The 20916-nt window shown below is 47.4% G+C and overlaps 1 protein-coding gene across 1 annotated transcript in view; it reads right to left on the bottom strand.

Moving 5' to 3' along the window:
* The window catches only part of agap1 (ArfGAP with GTPase domain, ankyrin repeat and PH domain 1), a 110786-nt gene that overhangs the window by 62792 nt on the left and 27078 nt on the right, over positions 1 to 20916 (bottom strand). Inside the window, 4 exon segments of the mRNA XM_065952208.1 lie at positions 1788 to 1805; positions 3088 to 3133; positions 3135 to 3164; positions 3246 to 3304. Of these exon segments, the coding sequence (XP_065808280.1) occupies positions 1788 to 1805; positions 3088 to 3133; positions 3135 to 3164; positions 3246 to 3304 (153 nt within the window).

Here is a 20916-nt window from a genome sequence, read left to right as displayed (position 1 = left end):
AGAGAGAGGAGAGAGAGAGGGAGAGAGAGAGGAGAGAGAGAGGGAGAGAGAGACAGCAGAGAGAGGGAGAGAGAGAGAGAGGGAGAGAGAGAGAGAGAGAGAGAGAGAGAGAGAGAGGGAGAGGGAGAGGGAGAGGGAGAGAGGGAGCGAGAGAGAGAGAGAGAGAGCGAGAGCGAGAGGGAGCGAGAGAGGGAGAGAGAGAGAGAGAGAGGGAGAGAGAGACAGCAGAGATTTATGAGGCTGATGAGAATAGAAGAGAACAACACAGAGTTTATCTGCAGGTCAGCTGGAGGTCAAAGCACAAAAACGTGAGAATAAAAAAAAGTCCTGCAGAAGAAGAAAAGCAGAGATTTACATGATCAAGGCTGGAGCTGTTCACAGAGTTTCACTGACAGTTTCATAATGGGAAACAAACACAGAGAAGAAGAAGAGGAGGAGGAGGCTGGTGTGTTTCCAGAGAGGCTCGTCTTTATTCTCATCCATGTGATGATTTATTGGAGGATATTTAGACGCCTCATGTCCCTAAAATCTGTTGAACTTAAAGGTGTAATAAGTTACGACGCTCAACCTGCTATGCTCTATATTTTATTCTTCTGGCTCCTGAGCTGATGTCATGGTAGAATATCAAACGTTTGCAGAAGATGTCCCTTAACGGACAATGACCTGCTGCACGCTAACAACACGGGGAGAGAGATGCATGAGATTGTGTGATGTGTGCAGAACGTGCAGAAGAAGAATCTTTTACATTTGGGACCAGAGCAGAGAGTCAGCTTTGGTTTCAGGTTGGGACTCCTGAACGCCTCATAAACATAAACGTTTCTGTAACAGCTGTTTCTAATGATCGTCTTCCTCGTCTGCCTGTTAATGTGTTTTAGACAATCAGAGGTCGGCGCTCCACTTTCCCACATTTCTTGTTATAATCAGTGTGTAGATTGTGTGAGCAGCAGCTCCACACGCTCAGTCAGCAGCGTTCGTTCTGTGGCTGCGGGTGATTTCCCAACCCAAACCTCCGTTCTCTTTTAATGGATTCCATGTGCTGCTGCTGCTCCGACACTCGGCTGTCCCTGAACGCAGCACAGAGAGGAGTGTGACCTCAGAGGACACGGGGTGAGTTTGTGTCGTTGTTCTGTGCAGCTTGTTCGGCCTCGGACTGAAAGACGGGAAAGTTCAGCAGCGTCAGCGTAGATTTGTGGGTTTTGTAGTTTTTTGTAGTTTTTGTAGTTTTCAGCCTCTCTCTGCTCATTAACACGACCTGATGTGAGTCGCTCGTCTGCAGCGAGGCTCCAGTCTGCAGACTAAGAATAGTTTTTTTTTTTTGCTTTGTGGCTTTGTGGCGCTGCGGTCGCTCCGCCACTCGCAAGCCACCGACTTTTTCTCCCAATCAATGGTCCTGGGAATCCAGGCTGCTTGTATTTTTAGATCCAGGAATTTCAAAACAACACATCAGCTTCCCCGCGCCTCCTCCCTGAAGCCGCTTTGATTTCTCTACGCTTATGCAACCATTTCAAAGAGGAGGTTTTTTTAGTTGGAGTTGATTGGCTGCGTCCCTGACGGCTGATGAGCCAAGTCAACACATCAAAGATTTCTGGGAGCCGTTGTTTAGGGCTGGCTCAGCTTCGGTATGTGGAGCTGCAGAAAAGCCGTGTCGTGTTGCTTTTTGGCAGAGCCGAGGTGTAATTACGGGCGAGCGGTGGAACATGGCCGCCGGGCGTCCAGCATTGGACGCTGCAGGCCGCAGAGAGCATTTTAAGACGAGGTACGTCACCCAGGAGAAAGATGTTTTAAACCCTCTCCTCTGGGATTTCCTGTCACCTCAAACTGTTTGGATCTGTGTGTGTGCAGCTTTCTGCAGAATCAAACCCAGCAGAGACTTTTAATCTGTGATAAACTCTCTGACGCTTTCTTAATCTCAGATTTAAAAACTGTTCTGTGCTCACTAACTCTCCCCCCGCCTGTGAACTTCAGAGGCCTCGTTTCTCCGCTGAGGGACCCAGAGCTAAAAACGGTTTGTGGGCTGGTAGTTTGTGGGTCCTGCTCAAAGTTTTCACCCTAAATAAACTCTGATTGAAGGTTTTCAGAGCTTTAAACACACTGAAAGGTCAAGAAAGGTTAATAAGCTGCAAACAGGCAGACAAAGTGATTCTCCTGGAGCTGGACGTTTCTTCTCAGTTATCGTCCTTTTTCAGGAGGGATGCATTAATAGAACTGAGCTGTTAAAGCATCGATAGTCACTCTTCTGTAGCTTTCAGATTCTCTTTCCAAGCTTCTACTTTCAGTGTTTTAATCCCCTTTAAAGCTGCGTGTGTTTTAGGATATCATTTCAGATGTTTTAGTGTCAAAGTCTGCACAGAAAAATGGATTTAAATCCTCTTTACTGCTAAACATCAGTGCGGGAAGTGTCAGCTTTCATGCATGATTTAATACCTCAAAAAATATCTGGAATAAGGTTTTCAGATTTTCATTGAATGCACCTCAAAACACAACCGATCTGAACTAGAGCATCGAGTTCTGCTGACGCTGGCGTCTTTACCCAGCATGCAAAGTGATCAGTGTTTAAAAAAAAAAACAAAACCACTGTCACACTTCAATCATCAGACTAACCCCGGGTCCACTCTCTCCTGATATTTGAGGAGTTTGAGTGCGTGCGTGCGTGCAGCCTCCATGAGGGAGCGTCTTCGTCCTCTTGAGAGGAAGAAGCTGAAGCACTGAAATATTAAAGCAACATGAGGTTGGGTATAAGTGGACTGTGCCTGGAGAGGATGGAGGGGCAGCAGCCTGAATATTGGATGAGCAGTATGAGCGTCTCTGCAGGGCGAGGAGCAGAGAGTCTGCAGGAAACACATCTTTATTTGTTCACAGGATCAAAGATGGAGGAGGAGGGGAGAGGAGGAGAGGAGAGGAGAGGACACCAGAGGAGAGGAGAGGGAGAGGAGAGGAGAGGAGAGGAGGAGAGGAGAGGAGAGGAGAGGAGAGGAGAGGAGAGGAGGCGGTCAGAAAGGAGTCTGTGAAACTGTGAACCCGATCCAGCTGATCTCAGAAAAAGAGAAACACAGAACGATAAAAATCGTCTTCTTACCTTCAGGTGACTCTCCTGGACGTACGTTCCTGTCAGGTATCTGTGCACCAGCGCCGACCTTACCACTGGCCAGATTACCCACAATGCCCTGGGGGATGAGTCAATGTAAGATTTAGAGTTTATAACATTATTAAAAGTTTATTGTTGTATTATTTTTTAAATCACTCACCACTTTGAGTTCTGGTACGGTTCGACTCAGCGTCCACTCCTGACTGTTCACGAAGGCATCTAAAAAAACACACACACAGGTAACAACACACCTGTCAATCAAACTGAAGAAGAACATGTGATGCATTCAGGTGCAATCCAGTAAACAAGAGAAGTCACAGATTCAGAAGAGACAATCGCTCTGCTTGTAACACTTTGAGACCTTGAAGGAGGAGGTCATGGGAAGTGAGGGGGGGACGTTCCTCTCACACACACACACACACACACACACACACTCTTCAGATATGGACGTGTGTGTGTTATTTCAAAGTGATAGTGTCAGAACTATCAGGGAGGTCTCATCCTTCTTCAGGACATTTGAACGTCAGCTCTGCAGCTTCTTCTGACACATTTCTGGGAAGTTTCCGTTCTTGACCGTTCAGTTTTAAGAGGCTTAAAAAACCTTAAAAACTAAAAGTAAAAGTACGAAGGATCTGTGGTACTCTGGGTTTGGGACTGAAACTCAAACTGTCATAAATACTGAATGTTTTCAGACGACAATGAGCCCAAAGGAGCCCCAAGGATCTCAGAAACATCCAATGAGCGCTGGACACTTCAGAGGACGTCTTCAACCTCTTTATTAACCTCCTTCACCACCCACACATGAATATGGGTCACCCGTCTCCACACAGACGCCATTAACCCGTCCGTCTCTGCCACACCTCAACCTCGGAGAGATAACTAGGCCACTGGGCCGAGTCCACTTAGAGCCGTCAGCGGGTCTTTATTTATTCATCAGCAGCAATCTGTGTCGGCCTGCAGACGCTAAAAGCATCCCACAATGACCACGTGTAAAAACGTGCTCTCTGAAGACGTCTCAGAAAGGACGTCCACGTTGCATATTTAACCATTTAAAGACTTCAAAGACGGTTTTCTCGGTCTTCGTGTGAACTCATGCTGAAGGTTCGATAACGTTTAACGACCAGCAGAAATCAGAGATGCACAGAAACTAACAGCTGTTGAGTTTTCATCCAGACGTTGCTCGGATACAGACGAATAATAAAATTCAACAATTTCAGCTGCCAGTGTGTGTGTGTGTGTGTGTGTGTGTGTGTGTGTGTGTGTGTGTGTGTGTGTGTGTGTGTGTGTGTGTGTGTGTGTGTGTGTGGCTGGTATCTGTCTGCATGGAAAGAATCCACAGAGCAGCGTTCTGATTGGCCGACACACACACACAGAGGGTCATTGTTGAGCCATTTTTTTTTTTTAACAAGCGGCGTTCTGTGTCTCTGCAGGCAGGATGTTGATCCAGCTGCTTCCTGTTTTCAGGAGGCCCTCCAGTTCCCGTCTCATGATGGTTCCCAGTTTACCCAGTTTACCCAGTTTACCCAGCGACAGGGAGGGACGGGCCGCCTCGCCAGGTGAACCCCCGTCAGCGTGGTAAGAGTGAGACGGTTTCATGAGGTTTAGAAGTCTTCAGCGTTAAATTAAAGGTGAATCATGGAGTATATTTGGTATGACACAGCTCGGACTTGAACCCTGGTTGCACGCTTTGAGGACTGTGGCCTCTATACATAACGTGCACACGCTAACCACTAGGCCACCAGCGCCCCAACGTGAAGTCTTTTAACAACACTGTCCAGCAGGCGATGCTTTATCGTCTGTTCTTAAACTTTTGCTGACTCGGTGCAGAGAAGGAATCTCTCGCCAAATCAAGCAGCCTCATCGTCCAATCACTGAAGAGGAAACTTCCCGCCAATTTAATTCTTGTTCATCTAAGATTTAAAGAAAATCCTGAAGAAGACGACGGGAAGGAGGGAGAGAAAATGAGGACGAGAGAAAAACAGATGGAGCGAAACAGATGGAGAGAAAAAGGATGGAGAGCTGTTCCCCTTCGTCATCGCTCGGGGAGGGAAAACTTAGAAATGAGAGCGAGCGCCGAGGGACAGAAAACACTCCTTCATCACTCTGCGCCAACACCGAGCTGCAGGAGGATGAGGAGAGGAGGAGGAGGAGGAGAGAAAGAGGAGGAAGAGGAGGAGAAAGAGAAGGAAGAGGAGAGAAAGAGGAGGAGGAGGAGGAGGAGAAGGAAGAGGAGAGAAAGAGGAGGATGGATGAGAGAAAGAGGGAGGAAGGATCCAAAGTGAAGCGTCAGGACTCGTGGCGCTCCAGAATAACCTCCATCTTTAATTCTCTTTGATTTCACTCGTTTGTTTCTATTTTTATGTCGGTTCTCCCTCAGAGAGCGGAGAACATGTTGGAGCAGGAGTCTCACTCTGACGATTATCACAGAGACTATCTATGTGGACCGCTGTGTGACGTCATTCTTAACCTCCCGTCGTTTTAATAACTGCCATACCCGTGCAGCACGGGCCCGTTTCAGGGCGTTTCAGATATAACAAAAACATCCACAGTTAGCAGGATGGACTCGCGAGTGGTTGCCATGGTTACTTCTTCTTTCTGCTTTTTAAAAAAAATAAATCTGACATTTCTGAATCTTACAAAAAGGTTGAAGATCTGAAGATCCACTGATGTATAAAACCTTAAATGTAAGACCTCTAAAGGGAACCTGGAGGAGGACTTAGAGGAGCGTTTAAAGATGGCCACCCCTCCTTGTGCTTCAGTATATACTACTTTTTGTCATTACACCCGTTAACCAACGACGATCTGACCGACCCTCCTCTGACCATCGAGAGGAGATCAGATCCTGACTTCAGTCCAAAGTCCTCAAGGTTAAACACCGGCGATTAAAGAAGATACAAAAACCTGAAGAAGAAGAGCACAACCAGCCATGAAGCTCTCAGAGCCAGCTGCAGGAGTGTTTGCAGAGCGTGTGTTTACATGACGGCAGCTGGAGGACAGAAACACAAACGTCCAAGTCACAACAGGAAGAGACACGATAACAACGAGGACTACATGTCTGAGCTGAGAGTGTGAGGAACACCACGATCACTTCAAGATGATTCTAAGAACAGAGCGATCAGGTCTCAGGATAACACACACAGAGGACAGCAGAGCATCATGGGTACCCCTGTGCCCGACCCCTGAGCCCGACCTCTGGTTGAGTGTTTTAAGTGTTGATATAAAGCAGAGAACTCGTCTGTCAGCGATTCCTCAGAAGAAGAACTTAAACCTGCTCGTCTGCTTTTCTTCTTTGTCTGCGACCAGCAGGTGTAAACATGACGTCCAGATGTTTACAACATGAGATCAGACTGATCAGAGGGAACGTGTCCGACAGGTCACCTGGATCACAGCAGGTAAAGAAACATGTGGTATTCAGATACTTCTCATGCACACTGACTGACATCATGATGACATCATTGACCTTCTTGCCAAACCCCAGACGTGCGCTCTGAAGCATGCTGGGAATCCCAGCGTGCTCGCTGACACAAACTGGTTCTTACTAAAGTTAGAAGGTAAACACGACAGACAGGAGACGCCTCTGAGCTGAAACAACACACACACACACACACACACACACACACACATTAAACTGTATTATCCAGGATCTTCTCCGCTAAGCTAAATTAATATCACGTCCTTTATTCTCGTGCTCACCTTTCACACATGTTCTGACTCACGCGGAGATTTCTGCAGGACAAAGAACAACATGTGCACGCCATCATACTGCCGCCTTTAATGTGCGAGGAGCGAGGAGGGAGGAGAGAGGAGTGAGGAGTGAGGAGCGAGGAGATGGTGTGTCTGATGGAGAGTAGCAGAGGGGACTCTTCTTCAGGGGGTTTGAAGATAAACGTCGACCTTGGCATCCTGAACTCCGATGACTAAAACACGGTGTAAATATTTCAGACAGTTTAGGAATGTGACTGTTCAAAATGTTTGTGTGACAGCTTCAAACTGCTGAACATGTCAGAGACAAACACGCTCAGAGAGTTTGAACGCAGCGTGGAGTAACATCTGACTGCTGCGTGGAGGACACAGAGCGTTTACACCAATCACCCTCAGAGCTCGCCGTCTGATCGGATTCTCTCCGTGTGCGGGAGAAGCCGAGCATGTTCTCTCTCAGTTTGTTTGTACCTCGCTGCCCACCAACCCACCAACACTCGTAAACACACACACACACACACACACACACACACACACACACACACACACACAGAGAGTTTGCATATCGGGCGTCGACACACTCTCATGTCAGTTCTGCAGATTCCTGCGGTTCAGCTCTTCTTCTGTGGTGTTGTGTAAGCAGCAGGCCTCACATGGAGCGTTGACAAACAAGCAGAGCGGCTCAGAGAGAATAACTGAAATCATGAAGACGTCCTCGAGACTCTCAACAATTTGAAGCAGCGGGGTCAATTTGTGGTTAAGTGTCTTGCCCGAGGACACATCGCACATCGGAGCTGGGGATCGAACCCCGACCTTCCGGTTGAGAGACGACTTTACCACTGAGCCACAGCCGATAACTGATACTGAGACTAAACTGTTTACTGTTTAGTTAAAGTTTGAATGCAGCTTTAAGGGGAGGAGCTTGTGGGAATCTAACCGTCAACACAGACTACTTTCCTGACGGTTTTGGTCCCGCCATGATCCCAACTGCAGGTCAAACAAACACACACACACACAGCTGCAGGGGGAAGCGGCCCCACAGAATAGATGATCTGTGGTTCAGACACACACACACTCGCTCACAAAGAGGGATCATGATGGGTGGAGCGTGGCTGTTTGTTCCCTCAGGGCAGGGTGTCGTGTGTGTGTGTGTGTGTGTGTGTGTGTGTGTGTGTGTGTGTGTGTGTGTGTGTGTGTGTGTGTGTGTGTGTGTGTGTGTGTGTGTGTGGTGGGGGTTAACTCGCCGTCTGACTGTGACGAATCAGAGCCTGCTGCCTCATCAGTCACACGTGGCTTCTTGTTATCTCACCCTTGACCTCTCTCTCTCTCTGTCTGTCACTCATCATCAGATTTATTTCTTGTATTTCTTAACTTGGTGTTTACGAGTACAGGGAGGGGGGGGGGGGGGGGGGGGGGGGAGTGTGACAGTCTCGCGCTGTTTACATCTAAACTTTAAATCTAATGTCAGAGTGCGTTAGAGCTGCTGCAGTATGAATTATGGCTCCTGATATGAACACATCTTCATGGAAGTATGTTGTTGTTTCAGTGTGTGTGTGTGTGTGTGTGTGTGGTTGATGAGTTAGTGTGTTCACTGCTGACCAATAAAGCTTCTTTTGAATTTAAACCCTCCTCATCAGTCAGGCGATGATGACAGCACAGTGAGTGTGTTTCCATGTGTCACCGTTAATTAAACCTGTTTAACAGGTAATGAGACACACACACACACACACACACCTGCTTTCTGTAACACCTGCACAGATTCAATGAGAGAACATATTCATTCTATAGTCTCTGTTTCTCCCTTCAGTTTAAACTTCTCCTTTGTCCTCAAACTCCTCTGCAGAAATCAGTAAAAAATATTTTTAAAAAAAGTGGAGAAACCAGAATTAGGAAAAGATTAAAGCAGCAGGGGATTGTGGGAAATGCGGTCATAATGACTCAAAACTCAATTCAACGTCCTCCTGTGTTCACATTAAAGCCTCGTTTGTCCCTAAACAGACGCAGAGCTCTGAGGTGAATTCTTCTTCGTTAGTCAAAGAGAGAGACGCTGCAGAAGTTCCACATTTATCATCCCAGTTCAATATTCTCCATCTGTGCGTGTGTGTGTGTGTGTGTGTGTGTGTGTGTGTGTGCGTGTGCGCGTGTTCATTAGGCCTCCAGCCTGCTGCAGAGCTCATAAGAACTGTCCCAGAGAGACCATTACCTCGAGCCTGGAAGAGGAAGGATGGAGCGAGAGGAGAAGAGAAGAGAAGAGAAGAGAAGAGAAGAGAAGAGAAGAGAAGAGAGTTGAGGAGAGAAGGATACAAAAAAGAAGAGGAGAGACAGAATCAGCTGATAAAGGTTCAGGAGAAACAGGAAGTACACATGGACAGCTCTAGGAATCATAAATCTAACTTTTCAATCTTTTTAGTAGCCGTGTTCTGTCCTCAACACAACTCAAGACATTTGTTTAAAAGTTATTTTACATCAAATATTTCTACATTTACGTTCAGCGTGCTCCACGTCTGGTTAAGAGCCTGATGTCTGAGCGCTCTGAGGTCTGCTTGTTGTTCAGGTTTTTACTCAAAAGGTAGAGCGACCAGCCAGGAGAGAAACGGGAGCACAACTTGAAGCCGTATATTAAACATGTGGGCGAGTGTTCACGCACACTAATGAGCTCCTGATTGTGGAAAATGTCGCCGAAAAGCAGCCACAAATGAGGAAACTATTGTGCAGCCTGATACTTGATATCCTCACACACACACACACACACACACACACACACACACACACTCTCTCTCTTCCTAATATGATGGATGACTGTGGGTTTTTATTAAAAAAAACAAATCCCCTGGTATTGCAAACATTTCCTCCAGATGTGTGTGTGCCCATGCTTCCCACACACACACACACACACACACACACACACACACCCTCCTCCAATCTGATTAAAGCTGCCCGGGGGGAAACCAGGAAGTGGGAGCAGGAAGAGGATGGCAGGCGACCAACCGTGGACAAGCAGAGACAAAGAGGCTGTGTTGTGATTGGACGACGATGAACAGGAGAGACTCGGATCGATGGAGATCTTTAACTGATATCAGTGTTTATATTTCCTTTGATGCTTCCCGTGTCAACTTATTTAAAGCAACCGATATCCTCTCTGTCCTTACGAGGTTGTCATGGTAACCACAAACGTCCCCATCAACAGAAGGAAACGGAAACATTCAGATCCTCCTGACTTCATCACTAACTGCAGAGCTTCAGTTTCCCGTCTCAAACAGACAGAGCCTTGTGCGAGCGCTCGCAGGACGCCACAGCTGTGAGGAGGCCACGGGAGGTGAAGGGACGGCGAGCAGAGAGGACGCCTCTCTGCAGCAGCGTGAGAGAGTGGAGACACCAGAGCTGCTGGCAGAGAGAGAGAGGAGGAGAGACGCCGACTGAAACGAGCCTCAGTGATAGGCTACAGCAGGTGTGAGGGGAAGAGGCCGTGTGTGTGTGTGTGTGTGTGTGTGTGAGAGAGACAGTAAAGAGGATGGAGGCGTTCTGCAGGGAGCAAGAACACGAGGAAAGAGGTTTGAAAGTGAGGATACTAAAGCCCCCAGAGTAAAACTCCTTTAAAAATACCAAATAAGAAAAGAGTTACCAAAGGTGCAATCTCAGTCTTTCATTGAAGGAAAATCTTCCCGTCATCAGAACCAAAGAAGAAGAACTGTGTTAAAAAACATCTTTGAGAAAACGTCTGAAAGTTGATAGTACAGGGAAGATAGAAGAACAATAACTACCAAGATGCATTCTGGCAACAAGACCCCCCCATTGTCACAGCTTTCACTGTCAGACATGGACATTTAGAGGCGGTTTAAACACAACTGTGTCCTTAAAGTGAAGATAAGAAGGCTAACTTGTGATTTGAAAGGCAGGGATGAAGCTGCAGACAGCTGACCTGACAGAAACCCAGCAGCCGTGCAGATTACTGGCTCCTTAAATCACCTCAAACGTATCATCCACATATCAGATGAAAGTTCAGTTAGCACAAAAACTCTTTAAATGTAAAGCAGAGTCAACACACACACACACACAGTCAGATTCAGAGATCCTCGTCTGACCTGAAAATTATGCAAAACAGAAACAGACTCTTTTTTTATCAGATGTTGGTTCAACCACAAGTTCAAACACCTCCTCGTGTAAAAGCTCACAGGCACGTTCAGCGCTGAGAAGGGTTTTAAATATGTTTTTAAAAAAAAGCAGAAGTGATGAGAGTCTGCAGAGCTCACAGGAGATCCAAGTGAATATCTGTTAGTCTCAAAGAGCTGCTGATGGCCACCCTGATGAGTCCCCTGGAGGTCCCGGGACCCTCAGGACGGTCATTTAAAGGTAATTGAAACGGTAAATTTCAGACATGTTTAAATCTGTTATAAATGTCTAAAATGATTTATTTTGATAATGCTTACCGAGCTCCATAAACATCATGACCAGCTTCACACACACACACAAACATCGACTGACCTAAATATCAGCCTTCTAATCAGGCAGGCTGAACCATCCCCCACCCCCCTACTCACTCTCTCACACACACACACACACACACACACATACACACAGTTAGTTGGCAGCACGTCCGCCTCTTTCATCCTCAGCCTAAATCAAATAAAACCACCGTCACACCACCAGCTACTGACGGGTTCATCATCATACACAAACACACACAGTTACTGTCATCCTCACTCACACACACACACGCTACCTGTCATCCTCACACTCTCACACACACAGACAAACAGGTTTGTGCAATTTAGTGTCCATGTCATCAGAGAGTTTATCTGAACGTCCAGGATGTGAAGCAGGATTAGACATAATTTGTAACATAGACTGAGTGTTAGGTAGCAGAGTGTGTGTGTGTGTGTGTGTGTGTGTGTGTGTGTGTGTGTGTGTGTGTGTGTGCGTTTTTAGTAGAAACTGTACAAGTTTGATTCTGGTTGATAAAAAGGTCAAAGTAAATCACAGTAGGGTGTTTGATATTCATCCTGCAGGCGGCTCCTTCAAACACGCCTGCTGCTGATTTTTTTGTTAACAGAGAGAGAAATGTGAAGACGTCCAGCCGAGTGGCGAGTCTCTCTCTGCAGAAAGGATCCACATCAGAGGATTTCAAAGTGTGAGGAGAGGAGTGGGGGGGGGGAGACAGTGTGAGGTGAATTTAAGTTCAGAAAAGAACCTCTTTCCTAAACCTCTGGTGACTTAAACTCCCTGAAGGATATCCTCATATAAAAAAAAAAACAACCAGAAGGAACGTCAGAATATTCCCCTCAAACAGATAAAAAGACTCTCCTGATAATCTGCCGTACGATGCTCACATGAAGCGTTCATCCATATCTAAGTAATCCATGGTTATTAACATCACAACTCTGGGCTGGACTTCAGCTTGCACAGCTTTTCCAGCAGGAGGCAGGGAGCATTTCTGTGTCTCGCCCGAGGACAGATCGGACATGTTGCTGCAGGAGCTGGGGATCGAACCCAGGGCGGGGCGACGACTCTAACCACTGAGCCACAGCCGCACAAAAGAAGCTCTTTAGAACTGCAGGACGTGACTAAGAAGCTTTATATTTTTTTAAAGATTTATTTGTGCCTTTAATTGAGAGATAGGACAGTGGATCGAGTCAGAAATCAGGGAGAGAGAGAGAGTGGGAAAGGAGCCACAGGCTGGATTCGAACCTGGGCCGCCCGTTTGGAGGACCACAGCCTCCATACAAGGGGCGCGCGCACTAACCACCGCGCCACCAGCGCCCCTGAAGAAGCTTCATATTTTAACGTTTTCTTAAAAGCTACAAGAAGCAAACAGGCTTTAATATTGGTCCACTTTGATATTCAGAGACTCCGACACAGGGCTTTTATTTATCAGAATATCTTCTAGCTCTGACTGCACAAAGGGAGACGAGTTAAAGAGCAACAAGGCGTCATTACAGAGAACAAAAGCAGACAGGAAGAGCTTCTGTTTCTTATCTGCTCAGGTTCAGATTTATTAGCATCTTTACATCTGTGTGCTCGTGGATCCTCCTCTCTGATTACAGCTCCCTTTGTTCTTCAAACTACTGCTTCTGCATGACAGAAGGAGCGGAGGAGGACGGCTACACTGTGTGTGTGTGTGTGTGTGTGTGTGTGTGTGTGTGTGTGTGTGTGTGTGTGTGTGTGTGTGTGTGTGTGTGTGTGTGTGTGTGTGTGTGTGTTTCAGCCTGCTTACATCAGCCATAACAGCGTGTTGCATGTTGAAATATCTGAACTCTGATGCTGCTGCAGTCGGAGCTTCACTGAGCGTGCTGCTCTCCTCATGGATTTTACTTTTTATGTAAGAGCGTTAAGCTTTAAGTTGAGGGGGGGGTCAGACCGCTGTGTGACGCTCCTCATGCACGCCAACGCCTGCTCTGCCAGTGGTGGATTATTATGGGACATAAAGTCAGAACAGGATGTACATAAAAAAACAGCGTGTAACGTTCAAAGTATCCTCAAAGCAGAGCCTCTCAGTTTCCATTCAATTATTCTTTTAATCAAGAATATAAAAATAAATGTGCAGATGGTTTAAATGTTTCAACAACAACCCACGGTCTTTAAAATGTGATTGATGCACTTTGTTGTTTCTAACTTTCTGCACAACGATCCTCCTCATATTTGATCTCATCCATCGTCGTCTCGTATGTGCATCCTTGTGCAGTTTTGAATTTTGAATGTTTCTGTACTGTGAGCTCGGTGTGCACATCTCTAAATCAGAGAGGAGGAGCTCTGTATCTCTCCGGCTGTCAGGAGGGGGGGGTCATGAAGCAGAAACGAGAAGTGTTGCTGCAAGCTGGAATGTGCTGCTTCACCGACTCCTGACGGCTTGTTCAAATAAGGGAGCACGTCCCTCCAAAACACACACACACACACACACACTAACCACAAGGTCCAATTTGGGTCTGCAGAGGAAGCGAGGAGGAGAGAAGAGGGATGAGGGGGGAGGGACGCACATGCTCTTTGACCCCAGAACAACCTCTGCCACCAGGGTGAAACAGCAGCCGGCTAATAAGCACAGAGAGAGAGAGAGTGTGTGTGTGTGTGTGTGTGTGTGTGTGTGTGTGTGTGTGTGTGTGTGTGTGACCAGCAAGACGTGTGAGACAAGTGAGGATGTGGAAATATATTCACACGGGGAGAACGGGGGGGGGTCGTCATTGTAAACTTATGATTTTTTACTAAAAATCAAACCATATAGATTCCTGTGTGTTACCATGGCAACAACAACAGAAGTCCAAGACACTCATTTTGGTTCATTTCTCATTTTTTCATAAACAATAATAATTGCAGACAAACTCTTTGCACACTGACTGAAGTGTAGAAGTGCGTCAGCTTTTTGTTTCAAACAAGTCTGAAGATCTGAAGTCGATTTCAAGCTTCTGTACTTTTAGATTCAGGGATGTAATGCTCAGGTTAAACATCCATTCATTTCCTAATTTAGAGAGAGTTAATATTCATACCATATCAAAGTGAGTTTCTGCCTCCAGTTACTTGCGTTACAGTTCATCCTGCTTCAAGTTTAGAGTGAGTCTGAGCAGACAAACATCTTAAGCTGTGATTAAATGAGAATAAAGGATTCAGAAAGATGCTGAAATAAAAACAATGCACACATTAAGTGCTCTCTGTGTCTTTTCAACGACTTCACATGGAAACATCATGTGCATGAATCATCTTTAACCTCGTACCCGACACCCTCAGCTCACAACCAATGAGACGTCTGCAGCTGTCCAAATAAAAGTAAAGGAATAAAAAGCTTCTGAGCTGACATATTCCTTTAACTGACATGACAAACATTCAGCGCACTATCATCAAACATCCTCTGAATCGGCGCCAGAGCAGCCTGCGCCACTCAATCTGAGAATACCTGCAGGGCCAGAAAACTTTGAACTAGGCATGAGAGATGCCAAATACTTTTTAATGACGGTAAACAAGTCTGAGCGTTTTGATGACCTGCAGGCTTTCTGTGTTCAGGAGACTTTTCTACTTTCTGTTTCCAGGCTGCGCTTCAGATTCACACTTTGGTTTTGTTATTTAAAGACGGGGGAGCTTGGACTACAGCACACACACACCGTGCTCCACTGGCCTGACCCGCCTGCCGTAATAATCCGGTCAGAATCGAGCAGTTTAGGTGGACGGACAGAAATAAAGTTCCCGCCGGAGACGCAGAACCAGGACAGTCCTTGGCCCAGTTTTGATATCCCACAATCCTTTGTTCCTGAACTCTGTGAACTCGAGACACACACAAGGTTTAGCTCATGTGTGCTAAATGCTAACACAAAGTAATAACAGAAAGAACTTTTGCTATCAGGCTCCAATTTCCTGCATTATGTTCAAATGTTTCTGCTGCCAGATTTTCAGCATGAAATCCATCTGAGCAGAAAAACACTCATCGTCCAATGAACGAGCTGATTAGGAGTCATGTGACTTTTGTTTACAAGGCCTGGATGAATTATAACTGAGCAGCATGAAACCAACAAGAGGCCAAAAAGACAAGAATGCAAAGATGTCAGATTTTCCACTCCGAGAATAAAACAGACAGAGACAGACAGACAGACAGAAAATAGAGAGCAAGGAGAAGGGAAGCAAGAAGGGGGAATAAAGGAGGAGAAAGAAAGATAGAAAGGAAAGGAAAGAAGGAGATAGAAAAGGAGACAAGGAGATGAGGGAGGGAGGAAGAGGAGGAGGGTCACTTCTCCGTCATCCCTCCATCTCTGCACTCCCTGCAGCATTTCTCCTAATAGGATTTTCTCCCCATTGTACCCATTGTGGAGAGACTCTTAAGTGTGTGTGTGTGTGTGTGTGTGTGTGTGTGTGTGTGTGTGTGTGTGTGTGTGTGTGTGTAGTTTATGTATGCTGCAGAGACGAGGATCAAAGTCTCTCTCACTAAGAAACAGCTCGCTTCATCTGGAGGAGTTCCAGTCCAACCATCTGATGAGTGTGTGTGTGTGTGTGTGTGTGTGTGTGTGTGTGTGTGTGTGTGTGTGTGTGCAGGAGAAAGTGTGCGTGTCAGAGTGAAAAAGAGAGGGGAGTCTTTTTTTCCTCACAGATAACTGCATGGATGCAAAAGTCAGAGCACTAATTGGCAGTCAAGAAGTGCGTGTGCGTGTGTGCGTGTGTGTGTGTGTGGCTTTTGACAGACACATATTACTTCTGCATGGCTGAGGATATAGGTCACGCACACACCGACACTGCCCTGAATACACACCCACATCCACACCCTTTTACAGATACATTCCCCTACACTTACTCCCTATAGATATCTGCCTGCGCACACACACACACACACACACACACACACACACACACACACACACACACACACACACACACACACACACACACACACACACACACACACACACACACACACACACACACACACACACACACACACACACACACACACACACACACACACACACACACACACACACACACACACACACACACACACACACACACACACACACACACACACACACACACACACACACACACACACACACACACACACACACACACACACACACACACTGACACACAAAAACACCAGCAGACTCCATTAAGACACAGCGAGGTCATGGGGGGAGGAAGGGTGGGGCCGGCCAGTGAGTGGATGTGTATTTGTGTGTGTGATGTGCTACAACAGCAAATTTCCCCGACTTGTCTGAGTCTTCCTCCGACGCCCCCCGAGACCGAGACAAGACCAAGACCAGGGCAGGGCAGGGCGAGACCGAGACAAGACCAAGACCAGGGAAGGGCGAGACAAGACCAAGACCAGGGCAGGGCGAAACCGAGACAAGACCAAGGAGACCATAAATATCGGGGGATAAAAATCAAACTACAAATGAAAATATGTTGATAAGGGATTAATAAAGGATATCAAAATCAAAAGTCTAAATGAGGACTGCATCCTCTGCATGCTGCGTCTGAATCCTGACAAATCAAGTAAACGATCCCGCTGTGAGTAATGTGTTCACAGTAATTAAATATATAACCACGGTGTGTGAGCGGTGTTGGACACAGACACACACACACACACACCGTTTATCTCCTAACACAACACGTCACCTGTCTCTGACCGACCTGCACACACTTCCACCTCGCCTCAGGAATCCCAAATATGTGGAGGCCGAACCCCCTTCAACCCCCCACCTCGTGTCGACCACCGGCATCATCACACACACACACACACACACACACACACACACAGTTAAACCTGTTGGTCCGCCTCAGAGATTAAAGGGGACCTGGAATCTAAAAACCTTCAAGAATCAGTGCAGCAGAGTTCCTTCTTCACAGATTCAGACAGGTGGAAGTCACTCAGCCTCACTTAGTAAATAATCTGTAATGAGTAAAGAGCAGATCCACATCTTTGGTCTTAGAATGTGCGGGCCAGCATCCAGACATCAGGAACATGAAGCCTAAAAGAAAACAGCACCTTTTACAAGAGCCTGGCTCACACCTGAGGGATGCACGACACACAAACACTCGCCTTTAAAATCAAATCAGGCCACACGCACAAAAAAAGAAACTTCAGAAGAGAATAACAACAGGCCTCCTCCAGAACACAAACTGTAACTTCCTGCTCGCAAACGTTTGCTGCTTCCAGCTCCTTAAATGTGAGGATTTCACTTTTTATTCTGTGGTTTTTATGACAGCTAATGAAGAGATCTGAGGTCTGGGAAATAAATAGATGAAAGTGTTCAAAAAGCTGCTCTGCTCCTGTACGCTCTCTCGTGGGTCAACATTCAAAAAGGTACGCTGATTTGAGAAATTAGACTAAATCATCGTCCTGACAGATTCACACTTAAGTGTTTTTGCTGATGCTCGTAAACGTCCCTGAAACAACAGAAACATTTAAAAACTGGACATGAAATCTTCAAACGTTCAGCAGAGACGGGGGGGGATTCTGTCACAGGTCAGGACCTCTGTGCATGATGTGTGTTTGAGTCATCAGCAGCAGAGTGAACCTGCAGACGTGTGAACACCAGGAGATGCTGCAGCTGGAGGCTCCAACATCTGGATTAACGACACACATCTGTCTGTCCCAGTGTGTGTGTGTGTGTGTGTGCGTGCGCGTGAGGAGAACAGATCCACTTCCTCTCGTCATGTTTTCCACTCATCCCCCGTCGGTGGAAAGAGGATGCTGATGGTGTGTGTGATGATAAAAACATGTTTCTCTTTTTATCACAAATGTGGAAGAAGAAAAAAAAAAGTGTCTCTGACCTCCGGGTTTAAACTCCGACTTCCTCTCTGACTCCTCTCTGCTATATTCATCAGGTCTCTGGTTGTGTGTGTGTGTTGTTTTGGTTTGAAGGTGAGAGGATTTAAAGATTCCTCAGGGAGCAGATTTCATTATTTATTTAAAGCTTTTAACAGACTCTGACTCTTTTTAAGTGAACCGAGAGGGAGAACAAAAGCCGGCTCAGAGTAATGAAAGACAAACAGCAGCGGCTGGTCTCTGCTACCACAACCAAACATCACCCTGCTGTCCAAAACAAACACACACACACACACACACACACACACACACACACACACACACACACTGATCCCCTCTCTCCCTCCTCCACAAACACTCTGCCTGAATAGTTCTGCTTTAAAACCACGTTATGTTTCTGCTCAGAGTTTACACTAAAAGCTGACGAGAAAAAGAAATGTGAGTGTTTAAATCAGGGGGCTCCAACCTGAGGTTTGGGACCCCACAAAGGGCCCTAGGATAAATCTGAGGGGGCCAAAACAAGATGAAAGGGATCAGAAAGAAAAGTAGGACGACTGTTCTACAAAATGTGAACCATGTTTCTAAATCTGAGAAAGAAATAATCAGACAGCTCATGTTCAGGATGAGCATACAGTAAGTAGTAACTGCTGCAGGGCATCATGGGAAACTCTGCAGGTCACATGACAGCTGATGTTTTTACCTTCACTGCTCCCTCCGTTCATGCTCTCTGTGCTGGACTGGGACAGAACCGTCCTCCTGCTGCGTCTGAAGGACCGCTCTGTACTGGGACTCCCCACCGGACTGGAGGTGGACCCCCCCTCCCTCCTGGAGAAGATCCCGCTGAAGAATCGAACCAGACGCCTCTCACTGGAGCGCCCGCCCCCTCCCCTCAGCAGGAAGCCCCCGCCCGCTCCGTCCTTCTCGGCTGCCAGCCGCAGCAGGTCGCTGTTGTCCAGGGTCCGGTTCTTGTTGCCTCGCGCTCTCTCTGCACGACTCAGATCAGACATGGAGTCAGTCTTATTGAGGATGGCACCCATCTCCAGAGTCCTGCTCTTCACCCGGGTGGGGTCAGCGAGGCGGGGGGGTGGGATGGCAGCAGGAGCCTCCCCGTCATCGTGTCCGATGCAGCCGGAGCTGCTGTGGTGTTTGTCTTTAGACAGCGCTCGCAGACGCAGCAACTCACCACCGCTCCAGTGTCTGAAGCTGAAGCTGCGGCGCAGCAGACCAGGGGGGCGCTTCATAGGGGGGGTCTCTTTCCCGTTACTTTTGGAGTGAGACATGGTAGTGTCTCCGTTCAGAGGGGGGTCACAGCCCCTCTCCTCCATGCTCTTAGCCTTCAGCAGTCTCTTCTTCTTCTCCACGCTGCCGTTCTGCACAGCAGCTCCACCGTTCACATCCTCACTAAGTCTGAGAGAATCCTCTGTTTCCTGCCCCCCGCCCCCCCTCTGAGGGTCTCCTGGACTCTGTGCCAACATGTTCTCCTGAGTCTCTGTGACCGGGCTGGCGGCCTTGGCCTTCAGCTCCTTCTGCTGCTTCCTGCACAGTTTGAGGCGGCCCAGCTCCAACTGCCCCGTGCTGAACGTCCTGAAGTTCCTCATGAGGCCGTGTGACGACGAGAACTCCTCCGTCTCATCCTCCACCTCCTCCAGCTGCTCCAGCAGCCCGCCGCGCTGGATGTCCACTGAGCCCTCCTTCCTGAAGGCGCTCAGCTTTGGGTTCTCTGCTCCGTCCTCTCCATCCAGACTCTCCCTCTTCACCAGAGTTAGGGAGATCCTGTAGACCGTCTTCCTCTGAGGCGTTCCTCGCTCCATCCTGTCAGAGCAGCTGCTGTCCAGAAGGTACATCCCAAAAACACACCGATTCTCCTCCTCTGCTCCCTTTGAGTGTCTGCACCAAAGTTTATCAGACTGAAAACACTCCAATCAGGGAATCAAGTTTTTATTTAATGTGCAGAAATCCTCCTTTTAATCTGAAATTTTTTTCATTTAAATCTGAAACTCTTACATTGACTTTAACTGGTTCCAAAGCGCTTTGGGGGCAATAACCGACTCTCCCTTCATCCAGATGTGCAAACAGCAGGAAATACATTCCGTGTTTATCCCGGAGGAATTCAAACCGGCGCGTGCTCCGCTCCTCTCGGTTCACAGCAGCTCTCTGCCCGGTACACTGAGGCGACCCCCCCGGCGTGAGAAACTCTTTACTGCCCGAACAGAAGAAGTGCTCCACTAAAAGGTCCTGATCCTGCTCCTGGATCTGCTCCTCCATTACACACAGGAGGGGTAAACATTATTGCAGCGCCGCGTCCCGGACCGTGCCACAGCGTCGGTTCCCATTGTGTGCGCACATCCCCCGCAGCGCGCGAAGCCAGCCGAGCCTCCTGCACCTCGGAGCGGCTTCGATACTGATTTAAATGTCGGAGGATTCAGAGCTGAAGACCCGAAGCTGTCCTCCCTCATCCGCGCTGATATAACCCGGATTTAACGTCCCTGACAGAGACAGCAGGCCCTGCAGACTCTGCCGCTCCTCCTGCACTGTGACCGAGCTCCGCTCCGCACACCGACACACACCGAGCACACAGAGAGAGGGCGGAGGGAAAACCCGGAGCGGAGATACAGCAAAGACTGGACCAGGATCAGGAGTTTAGAACGAGCTGAATCATGTCCTATCCTGTCAACAGGAAAGACGCTCCTTTACCTGTGCCAGTAAACTTTTTAATGAACTCAAAGCTTCAGTTTGTTTTTGAAGCCATGAAGGACCCACGTCTTTAAAAGGTCATCTGGGACAACAAGCACCAAGGAGGACTGCAGGGAGGTTTAATTCAGCAGAAATAAAAATGTATCTGTGGAGCGTTCAGACCCTCTTTTATTCATTAGCAGCTGTAGATTGTAATTCA

The sequence above is a fragment of the Labrus bergylta genome, chromosome 24 (genome assembly GCF_963930695.1).
Source record: "Labrus bergylta chromosome 24, fLabBer1.1, whole genome shotgun sequence".
Taxonomy (NCBI): Eukaryota; Metazoa; Chordata; class Actinopteri; order Labriformes; family Labridae; genus Labrus; species Labrus bergylta.
This window is presented reverse-complemented; position numbering and strand designations above follow the sequence as displayed.